A 12,110-nucleotide genomic window follows, 5' to 3' on the forward strand; every position below is an offset into this window, starting at 1 on the left:
TAAGTCCCTTCACCTACCTGGAACTCAATTTTCTTATCAGCAACATCCATCGCACAGTCCCTAAATCAAATAGGACCTTCAGAATCACAACCCATTGCTTATTCTTAAATAATAATTGTGACGGCTCTTCCCCACTCCCCAAAACTTTTCTATTTGTATCAGCAGAAAGTAAACAATTAGCTAACCATGGAAGTTCCTTCCTTTCCTAAGACCATAGAATCTATAAAATCTGTAAGATTTGCTCCTGTTAACAGGGAGGGGGCAGAATGGCTCTCTCCTAGGCTATATTTGCCTTTGGATTTCCTGTTCCAGATAGTATCCTACTATGAAACGTGAGGAACAGTGAAAAAGGTGGGGGAAAGAGGGAGAAATGGAAGAAGCTAGAATATGTCTGCTCTGAGGGAAATAAGAACATCATGAAATAAAGATATTTCTATTTCTGCTTCTGCAGTGATGGTGGCAGAATTGAAAAAAAAAAGGAGGAGGAAAGGGTCCAAAGAATTCCACAGTTATTTGAACATCTGTGGACACAAATTTAACTACTAGTTTTCTACAAATAAGATTCTTGTCCAATGCCTGAGAAGTAGACATACTGCTGAAAGAAATCTCCATTTTGCCAATACCTCTATAAATTAGAACCGAAGGACAACTAAAGTGGGGTGGCTAAGTGGTACTCTGGATAGAGTATTGGGCCTGGTATCAGGAAGAGCCCTCTTTGTGAGTTTAAATCCAGCCTCAGACACCTATTAGTTGTGTGATCCTGGGCAAGTCACTTAACCCTCTTTGCTTCAGTTTCCTCATCCATAAAACGAGCTGGAAAAGGAAATGGCAAAGAACTCCACTATCTTTGCCAAAAAGACCCCGAGGTCATGAAGAGTCGGATGTTTCCAGTGACTGGAGACAACAAAATAACACCACCCTCATAACAACCAAAGGGAAGCATGGCTAGGAGGTTCTCCTTTAAAAGGTAAAAAAAGGAATTTGAGAAGATTGCTTTATCATGTGTCCAAAGGAAATGAGAAACAACATTTTATCTAGGGAGATCTTTACTTACCTGGAATTACTTGGTCAAAGTACCAGGCCAGGAAGCCATAAAGGACGGCATCAATCAGCATCATTTTGATGGAAAGCAGGAAGCTGAACTCGTCGCCTTCCATGGGGCTCTTGCCGATGTTGCCCCACTGGAGTCCGACGCCTTGCTCTTCATAGCGAGACAAGTACTCCGTGCCAAACCCGAACGCCACGGGAGACAGCAGGCTCTGGGCGAGAGAGAGTCACAGATATTAGGGCAGGCTTCCCAGGACCTGCAGGACGACCCTTCGTGTAACACAGTGACAAACACAAGTGTGCAGAGTAGAAAGATTGCTAGGGGAAGGTCTGTGTGTTTAGCAGCTACCTACGGCAGTGACTGGAGTGTGCAGTTGGGAAGACCCGACTTTAAATCCAGTCTCAGACATTGAGTGGCCAGGTGATTCTGGGCAAGTCACTCATCTCTGTGTCTCAGATTTCTCATCGTGAAATGGGCACCGGGCACCTGCCTCCCAGGGTTATTATGAGGACAAAATGAGGTATCTGTAAAGCACTTTGCAAACTTTAAAAGGTAATATAAATGCTGGTTGGCGGTTATTAATCTTGGTATTCTTTGGCCCTGCCGCAGATAGTTCCCAGATTGGGACTTTGAGCCCCCAATTCCTCTGGGCTTCAGCTTCCTTATAGCTGCAGACTCATCATGAGTAAGGATTCTTTGTACTAGCACATCCCTAACGCCTAGCACCGTACTTGGTACATAAAAGGCACATCCATGTTGGTTGACTGATGGTTTGGGGTGATTGACTCCATGGTTTTCGTGGCTCTGAGTTCATGAATCACATTGACTCTATGACACTGAATACTGGGAACAGCACAGCATACGGCGTACTGCCCAGAGATTCCGCCTTGGAATCAGGACCCACACTGCGCAGGCATTCCTGATGTGGCCACTTTTCCCTCCTGCTGCTCTAGGCAACCCTCGAGGCCTGCTAAGTTGTAGTCCAGTTGATTGGTGGAAGGAAGTTCCAGGCTGGTGTTTTCTCAGGAACTTCCAGTTCTGGGATTCTCCCCAACTTCCTTCCCTCCTCTCCCCGCAGCAAACGCACACCGAAGTAACACAGGGCCCTCGGGCCCATCAGCGGCTTCACCATCGCCCCCGTCCCACCCCCTGCAGATCAGGTGTGGCAAAGAATACCCGGTGCGGTTCTAGATGTGGTTCTCCGCGACAAAGGAAGGGAGGCCCCATGCCCTACGCTGAAGTGCCCTGGGAGAGAGCTCCTGGCACAGGGCGTGACCGTGAGGACTGCTGGACTATGGGACGGACCGCAGCCTGGCGGGTCCCAGACCATGCTCCATGACAAGCCTATGAGATATAGCTACTAAATAGTGCTTTATGGTTTGCAAAGCATTTCACAAATATCTGATCTCACAACAATCCCGTAAGGTAGGGAGCAGCCAGTAAGATGAGGAAAGGGACTTGACCAGAGTCCCAAGGCTAATGCGAGGCAGGGATCGCGCTTCAGCCTTTCTGCCCCTGGGTCCAGCACTCCAACCACTTCCTGTTTCTAGAATAAAAGAGACCAAGCAGAGAGGGAAGGGAAATGAGAACCACAGCTTTATTCAGGGGACAGCAGGTTTGTCAGAGAAGCAGAGAAGTCTGCTCTTCCAAAAATGGAGCCAATTTAAAACCACTTTTCATTCTCCAGGACAAGAGCTGCGTTTCCACTTGTTTTCTAGCTGAGTGAAATATTGTTCCCTACTGCCCAGAATTTACACAGCAGCTCCCGTGCGATTTCTGAGAACGGCCGCAGCAGCGGCAGCCTCGGCTACAAATCGGAGAAATTTTTTTTGGAAAATGGCCATTCAAAGAAAGCCCCTAGTACGTGTTTGCTCCCCTTTTGCCATCCTCAGGCTAAAGACCACTGTGTTTATTTGCTCAGGCTGTTTGCATGGAAGACAAGCCAGGTGGGTGAATTCCCCACGGTCTCAACACAGGAAACTCGGAAGTAAGTGGGGCCCACCGAGCCCCTGGCCTGCGTGGCCCTCCTCGAGGCCGTCGGGCACGTTTCTCTCTTACTAAAGCCTTGGACGGCTGAGGAGGTCAGCGGGACTGGGAGGCTCTTGCTTCAGGAGCACCGCAGTGTGTCACCACTAAGTCAGGAAAGGAAAAGGGCCGCTGCGCTTTTAAATGAGCTCCGGGGGCACCAAATGGAGCTGTTTCTGGCTCGGTTTGATCTGGCAGCCAGGGGAAGGCCCCAAAACAAGGCGCTTATTTCTACCCTCTCCACTGGGGCCTTTAGCCTTGTGTTTCTGGAGCAGGGCCGTCCGGGTTTCGTTGCAGGACACCCATTTTAAGGAGCACTGACAATAGTGTTCCCACAACAGTGACTGAGCAGCACTTAGCCTCCAGTCAGTGAAGAGAACCCGTGGGAACAGGAGGCTGCCAGAAAGGAGGCCGGGAGGAGCTCTCTCTTTTCTGCTTCCCCTCCAGAGTGGTCCTGGATCCCCACACCTCCCCTCCCTCCGATGGGGGCCTTTCTGTTTGGTTTGCTTGTGGTTCCAGGGACCTTCTCACTCAGGGCACGTCTGGGCCCCGGGGCCCCCACCGGGACACGCCCCCCACTCACCAGCGCCACCTTTATCTGGGTCGTCATATGCTCCTGCCAAGCGAAGCAGAGGACGTGGGGCAGGTAGAGGGTGAAGTAGAGCAGGCCGCCGCAGGCCGCCGCCAGGTTGGCCTTGGAGAAGAAGGCGCTGAAGAGGAAGCACTGCGTGACGGTGGCCGCCGAGAACACCAGCAGGAACAGCAGGAGGATGGCCGGATTGCTGTAGTGCAGGACGTGGCCTTGCTGCAACCAGAGACCCCCCGGGGGGTGAGCCCCGCCCGCAGCAGGACCCCGCCGCAGTGGCCCCCCCCAGCTCCTGTCCCCATGGAGAATCTGCTCGTAGAGGAGGACATCGCGTCCCACTGAGGGGAGGCCCCGGGGTGGCAGCTGGCATCCGCGCGGGCAGACCCCTTCGCGGGGAGCTCTGGGCTGGGGCGCAGCCAGAGGAGACTGGGGATCCGCAGAGTCTGACACCCACACAGGGAGCCCCAGGACAGGGCGCCCTCCCGCCGCCTGGGGAAGGGAGCCGGCCCAGGGCGAGAGGACGGCCTCCCTGCCATCCGCGGAGGCGCCGGGTCAGGCCGCTGCCCTCTTAGCTTGGCTCCGGTAAGGGAGCCTAGTCTCAAAAAAGACCGAGGAGTAAAGAAATAAAATCTGCACCAGACCTAGGTTTATGATCCAAGGAAATACGGAACTCAAGAAATACTATTACCTAAATTGTTAGTCATTAATTCAACCTTCAACAAATGCCAATCATCTATGAGGCAGCCGGGTAGAGCTCCGGACTTCATATCCTGATGGGTTCGGAGTAAATGTGCCCAGCGATTGTTTCTGTTTGGGCAGAAATCCCCAGGGTCTTCTCTGCCTTTCCCCCCATTTACACACACACACGCACACACACACGCACACGCACGCACGCACACGCACACACACACGCACACACATGCACACACACGCGCGCGCACACGCACACACGTGCACACACACGCACACGCGCACACACATGCACACACAAGCGCACACACATGCACACACGCGCGCGCACGTGCACACACACGCACACGCACGTGCACACACACGCACACACACGTGCACACACGTGCACGCACACACACGTGCACACACACGCACACGCACGCACACGCACGCACACACATGCACACACAAGCGCGCGCACACATGCACACACACGCGCGCACACATGCACACACACGCGCGCACATGCACACACACGCGCACACACACGCACACACATGCACACACACGCACACGTGCGCCTTATTCAGTGCCTGGGCATTGCCTCAGTCAAACTGAAGCTTGTTAAAGACTCGCTGAAAAAGGCCAAGGCCTTCCACTGCACCAGGACCATCTCCAATCATCCTGATCCACATCTGGCCACTGAACCCGGGCAGTTTTGGAGGAAAAATCGAGGCTGACGACTTTGCACAGCCCTAACTCATCTGCATGCCGTGTCATCCCTCCCAGAACTGCGGCCCTCTTATGGCAGCTCAAAGAATCCCAATCTCCTCTCTGAACCACGAGGGTGCCCTTCTGGTACCTTTCACGCTTGATAGTGGACTTGGTTACACAGTAAGAAGCAGTTTAATTACAAAGACACGAACCACTGGCCCAGCCCTGATATAGAACTGGTCAGCGCTAACTGCATCCTTGACCGTAAACTCCGTGAGGACAGGGATTGTTCGACTAGGTCTCCTAAAACCTGTACAGTCACGCTTCTGGAAAGAAACTTGCAATTGCTGTTGAGCCTTTTATGGGAGCAATAGGGAAGCACCAGAGTCCTGGGGTCTGAGAGTGGCGTGGGACCGCTTTGGAAGGAGGAGTAAAGAAACACCATTCTCTGGAAGTATGGCATGGACTCCTCAGGTCTGCAAAGTGCTTTAGGTACTTGATCTCATTTGATCCCTTGAAACGTTGCTACGGTTTCCTCCATTTTATAGATGAGAAAACCCAGAGGAGTCACATAGTAGACATGGAGGCGGGATTAGAGATGAGATCTCCTGGCTAGATCCTGTCAGTGATAAAGTCACTTGATTCCTTTATCATGGGAGGTTAGGATACTAGGCTCATCACTGTGCTGAATAAATACATGTTCTAAGTTCAAATACCAAGGAAGGAGGTTGCTTTGGGGAAGAAATCCACCAACCTCCGCAGAAAGGTGTATTTATTGAGAAAAGCCTTGAATATGTCAGTGAACCAACATTTACGTAGTGCTAGGACGGACCAGGCCCTGTTAGTGCCAGAGACACAAAGGGAGAACCAAAGCAGCTTCTGTCCCACAGGGCTAGCCCCGCACATACAGGGAGACACAGAGGAGATGCCGGGGCATATGACGGTTAAGGCGCTGGAGGCTGGGGGGAATCAGGAAAGGCTTCGGGCCATCCGGGAGTGGAGAAGGAAATTAGGGGTTTTAAGAGGAAAGGTGAGGGCTAGCATGGAGGAGGGAAGGCGGCCTGTCATATGAGCGACTGTCTGAGAGAGACTGCGGGCCCGATCCGTAAGGAGAAGGGGAGAAACGTGGGGTGAGCCAGGAAAGGTGAGGACGGCCTGTGAGGAACTGAATGCCCAATGCCAGTTGACGTCTGACCCTAGAAGTGACAGGAAGCCAGGGCTGCATCCTGAGCAGAGGAGTGATGTGGTCAGCGTGTGGTACTTTGGTAAAAGCATTACTGGCCAGGCCTGGATTCAGGCCCACTGAATGGGAGGAATTTGAGAGACAAAACCAAGCAGGAGGCTGCTCTGATAGTCCAGGAAAGAGGGAGGATGTGAGAAGAGCAGCAGGTTTGCTGAGTGATGGGATGTGCGGAGAGAGGAAAAAGAAGGAGTGGGTAAGACTGAGATCTTGGCACAGTGAGAGGCAAGTTTGGCTCACTGGGCCACTGGTAAAAGAATGGTCTATCCGACCAGAAAAGGCAATGTGACACGGAACCTCAGGCTTCAGATATTCAATTTCAACAAAAATAAATCCCAAGTACAGTCTTAAGCTTATTTAAATCTTCATATATTTTAAATAAAACTATAAATGTAAATATTTTAAATACAGTAAGTGCAGATATAGATTGATTGCTGTTGAGTCATTTTCCAGGCTTGCCTGACTCCTCAGGACCCCATTCAGGATTTTCTTGGCAAAGATAATGGATGGGGTTGGCCATTTCCTTCACCAGCTCAGTGAGGCAAACAGAGTAAATGATTTTCCAGGGTCACATAGCTATCTGAGGCCAGATTTTAGCTCTGGAAGATGAGTCTAACTGATTTCTAGGCCCAGAGCTCTATCAACTGAACAACCTGGCTGCCTTCATAGATATTTATAAATATACACATGTTTTATATATAGATAGATATAGATGAATATAAATAATATATTTATATGTGTATACACATATGTATGCACACACACAAAAGCACAGAACACAGAAACAGTGGTACTTCTTCTTAAGCTTAGGGGAAATCAGTTTCTCTGAACTTTTTCTCATTCCAAGGAAATTCTTCACATAAAGCAAAGATTATCTAGCTAAAAAAAAAAATAATCTTCAAATAAAGACACAGTGCCAGAAAACATCTAAGGTTCCATTTAAGAGCCAAAGTTTTATGATTCCATGGAATTAAAATATCAAGAAAGCTCTAACTGGTTTAAGGCAGATATTCCCTATCCATCCGTGGCTAATTTAGCTTGCTATATACCATTTGCTAAAATGATGTCAGCACTTATTTTTTTAAAATAATAGCTGGAATAACCAAAAGGAATTCCCATTGTTCTTGCTTCCTGCCTTCCTCCAGACTGCTGGAGCTGAGGGAGTGGTTAGGGAAAGATGGCAGAATCAAAGGAAAACTATTTCCACTTGGAAAACTCTGTTTCTGGCTGCAATCAAGTGACATTTCAATTCCCACAAGGAGCATTGCATGTTGGCAAGGAACTTCTAGTGAACTTTTCTTCACCTTGATTCCTCAAAGCTTTGGAATCTTAGTGTTTATCAGCATCTAGCAGGGCAAAGTCTTATTGCCAATTCAGATATTTGTTCCAATGTTTTTAAGTCAGTCAACAAGCATTCACTAAAAGCTTTTATTATGCTGAGAAAATTCAGAATTTGGGTAAAGGGGAAAGGGTGGGATAAAAAATTGGAAGGAACAAGAGCTTCCCTATTGGGAAGCCCAAATAACCAAGAACAGGGTTCTCATAATCACTTGGAAATTTCAGACCTGATGCAATGTTAACTTTAATTATACCTTAATTTAAAATTAATTTAATGTTAATTTCAAGTCTAGTTCAAGCTGGTTAACTAGCTAGATTAGCCTGGGTGTTAATAAATTATGAGCTTTTTAAAAAACCTTATTATAGAACTTAAAATAAAGCCATTATCTCCCTAGATCTCTATTATAATCCTGGGGAAAATGTCTTAAAGCAACCTTTAAAAAAACAAACAAACAAACAAACAAAAACTTAAAGGGAATGGGATTAGTTTGGCCCTATGAGAAAATAATTTAGTCTTTTTCTTAGCTTGGATACCTAAAATTTTAGTTTTTCCAGCTGGAAGCAAACTTAGAGATACTTTTGTTCAACCCTGATATTTACAGAGGAATGTTCAATACAGCAAAGTGAAGCTGCCGGCCAAGGATACTCAGATAGAACCAGATTTCAAACCTGAAGCTTCTGGCTTCAAAACAAATGATTATTCTGCTGTTCCCAAGTACAGTCTAACATAAGACCAGAAGCGGGAATTTGATATTAATCATATCCAAACAGTAATAAGAATTTAAATAATTGGGGGTGAGATAGGCTTCTAGCAGGAGACCCAACATATTCAAGTGAGCAATGACTCCATATGATGACTCAGGGAGAATATAGGAACGTAGGATCATAGATTTCGGACTAGAAGGTCCTTTAAAAGCCATCTATATTCTCCCTCTCTCATTATACAGATGAGTAAATTGAGGTATCAAGAAATTGAGTAACTAGTCCCAGGTCACATAACTATTTTGAATTGTCTGAGGTAGAATTTGAACTCAGATCTTTCTGATCCCAAGTGTAGTGCTCTATCCATTATACTTGTATCTGCAGAACTTTTGCTTGAGACCAAGCCTGGAGTAACATTTAACAAGTGTTCTAAAAGTTTTTAAAATTCAACTTCTCTCTTTTTTTTTTTCCAGGTCTGCATTTTCTCTTTCCTATATCCTTTTCTTTTCAATCTACTGAGAAGGAAAGAAAAACAAAATCCAAAACATGTATAGTCAAATAAAACAAATTCTTTTCTTTGGCCTCATAGTCAATGTAAAAATAACAAAACTAAAATTGGATTTGGAGTCCACTAACTCTCTACCTGTTAGTAAGAAGGATTTAACAATGACCTGAAGACAATAATGACCTTGAGGTCATCCACCTATAAGTCTGTGGTCAAGATGTCTCAGGTGGCAGACAAAGATAACTATGAACATCTTGTGTGAAGGGGCTCTTATACTGGATGGTAACCACCGGATAAAGCAAGAGAGTACTGTGTCACTTGGTAGCTAACTCACGAAGGGCAAGTTAATTTAACTTTCTCACCATCAGTTCCCTCATCTGAAAAACAGGAATAACAATAGCACTAACCTCAAAGAGTTGTAAGTTTCAAATGAGATAATATATTCAAAGCATTTTGTAGGACTTACAATACAATATAAATCTTAGCTATTATTAATCAATCAAGAAATATTTATTAAGCTCCTATTAAGTGGCAGACATTGTTAAACACTGGGAATACAAAAAGAGGAAAACATAGTCTGTGCCTTCAACAACAACAACAACAATAATAGCTATTATTATTATTAGCTTAAGTTAAACTCCAAAGGTAAGAACTCCATATTCCAGTCATTAAAATAGGAATCACTCCTTCAGACAGGAAAATGTCTTTAGTAGGAAATTAAGAATAAAAATGAACTTGATAATCACACTGCATAGGACACTCTCTATATTCCAAAATAAGCCAGTAATTGGGGAATTCCTTAGAAGAGGACAATTTCTTACAATTACTTCTCCCATACTTGGAAATGAAAATCTTAGGATAGTCAAGTGCCCCAACTTGGTTCTATTTAACCAAAGTCAGTTATTTTGTAGAATGCACAGTTAGTTAATCTACTTAGGCTCTAAGGTGTTGTCTTGGGGTGGGTGGGGCCTAGTACGTTTTTGACTTATTTCCCATTATTCCTTCTAACTCACTCACCAATTGATCAAATTTCTCTTCTCCATGAAGGGCATTCTCCTGTCACCACACTCTTATACAGAATATGCTCCATGCCTGGAGTGTTATCTCCCATCACCCTTTAGTCACAAATCAGATGCCATCTCTTTTTGTACAGAACTTTTCTGATTCTCCAAATTATGAGTGACTCCCTAGAGTTTCTTCCCCATCGAAATTACTACAAACTGGTAACTTACATAATATGATGAAAAGAACACTGTTCCATGTAAAATGTATGGGATTACCTGTCATGGGGGGAGGGAGGGAGGGGATAATTTGGAAAAATGAATACAAGGGATAATATTATAAAAAAAATTACTCATGCATATATACTATGAAAAAATATATAAATTAAAAAAAAAAGAAAAGAACACTGTTCTTAGGATCAGAGTACTTGAGCTCAAATCCCACTTTGTACTGACATGTGTGAAAGTCAAGGAAATTAGCTTAATTGTCTTGGGCCTCAGTTTCCTTCTCTATAAAATGAAGGGCCTGGGAAATATAGCTCTGGAGGTCTGTCCATTCAATCTCTAAATCTATGATCTCCATGTTGCTTCCTGGAGTGATGAGACCTACATTTTCAGACAGGACTGCTGGATTGATTTTACTTGTTTGACTCTCCTTAGTTGTTATAAGGTGAGTTGGGGTTCTGGAGGTTAGGGAAGGGGAAAAATAGTAAGTAATGAAAGTTTTTTTGTCTTTTTAAAGAAATGAATTCATTTAAATAAACCCACATAAGTCATCAGCATTCTTATATATCACTAACAAAATCCAATAGTTATAGAGTTATAAAGAGAAATTCCATTTAAAGTAACTACCGATAGATAGCATAAAATATTTAGGAATCTATCTGCCAAGAGAAAATCAGGAACTATATGAGCAAAACTACAAAACACTTTCCACACAAATAAAGTCTAATTAACCAAGTGGAAAAATATTAAGTGCTCTTGGACAAGTCAAGCAAATATAATCAAGATGACAATACTCCCTAAACTAATCTATTTATTTAGCTCTATACCAATCAGACTCCCAAAAAACTATTTTAATGACCTAGAAAAAAATAACAACAAAGTTCATATGGAAAAACAAAAGGTCAAGAATTTCAAGGGAACTAATGAAAAAAAAATCAAATGAAGGTGGCCTAGCTGTACCAGACCTAAAATTATATTATAAAGCTGCAGTTACCAAAACCATTTGGTGTTGGCTAAGAAATAGACTAGTTGATTAATGGAATAGGTTAGATTCACAGAACAAAATAGTCAATAACTATAATAATCTAGTGTTTGACAAACCCAAAGACTCCAGATTTGAGGATAAGAACTTACTGTTTGACAAAAATTGCTGGGAAAATTGGAAATTAGCATGTCAGAAACTAGGCATTAACTCACACTTAACACTGTACACCAAGATAAGGTCAAAATGGGTTCATGATCTAGGCATAAAAATGAGATTATAAATAAATTAGAAAAACATAGGATAGTTTACCTATCAGATCTGTGGAGGAAGAAGGAATTTATGACCAAAGAAGAACTAGAGATGATTATTGATCATAAAATAGAAATTTTTGATTATATCAAATTAAAAAGTTTTTGTACAAACAAAACTAATGCAGACAAGTTTAGAAGGAAAGCAATAAACTGGAAAAACATTTTTACAGTCAAAGGTTCTGAAAAAGGCCTAATTTCCAAAATATATAGAGAATTGACTGTAATTTATAAGAAATCAAGCCATTCTCCAATTGATAAATGGTCAAAGGCTATTAACAGACAATTCTCAGATGAAGAAATTGAAACTATTTCTAGCCATATGAAAAGATGCTCCAAGCCATTATTAATCAGAGAAATGCCACAAACATTTTGACACATACAGGTCCCTTTCCCTTCTTTAGTATTTCCTTGGGATATAAGCCCAGTAGTAGCACTGCTGGGTCAAAGGGTATGCACATTTTGATAACTTTTTGGGCATAGTTCAAAATTGCTCTCCAGAATGATTGGATTCTTCCACAACTCCACAACAATGCATCAGTGTCCCAGTTTTCCCACATCCCCTGCAACATTCATCATTATTTGTTCCTGTCATCTTAGCCAATCTGACAGGTGTGTAGTGGTATCTCAGAGTTGTCTTAATTTGCATTTCTCTGATCAATAGTGATTTGGAACACTCTTTCTATGAGTGGAAATAGTTTCAATTTCATCATCTGAAACTTTTCTGTTCATATCCTTTGACCATTTATCAATTGGAGAAT

At 44.1% G+C, this 12,110-nt stretch overlaps 1 protein-coding gene across 3 annotated transcripts in view; it reads right to left on the bottom strand.

The window, feature by feature from the left end:
- ABCA4 (ATP binding cassette subfamily A member 4) overlaps positions 1 to 12,110 on the bottom strand; it is a 357,920-nt gene that overhangs the window by 71,113 nt on the left and 274,697 nt on the right. For all 3 annotated transcript variants that reach the window (XM_074262732.1, XM_074262731.1, XM_074262733.1), the window contains 2 exons: positions 3,657 to 3,878; positions 1,055 to 1,259 (listed from right to left, as the gene is read on the bottom strand). In XM_074262732.1, the coding sequence (XP_074118833.1) occupies positions 1,055 to 1,259; positions 3,657 to 3,878 (427 nt within the window). The remainder of the gene's footprint in view (positions 1 to 1,054; positions 1,260 to 3,656; positions 3,879 to 12,110) is intronic.

Source organism: Sminthopsis crassicaudata, chromosome 4 (genome assembly GCF_048593235.1).
Source record: "Sminthopsis crassicaudata isolate SCR6 chromosome 4, ASM4859323v1, whole genome shotgun sequence".
Taxonomy (NCBI): domain Eukaryota; kingdom Metazoa; phylum Chordata; class Mammalia; order Dasyuromorphia; family Dasyuridae; genus Sminthopsis; species Sminthopsis crassicaudata.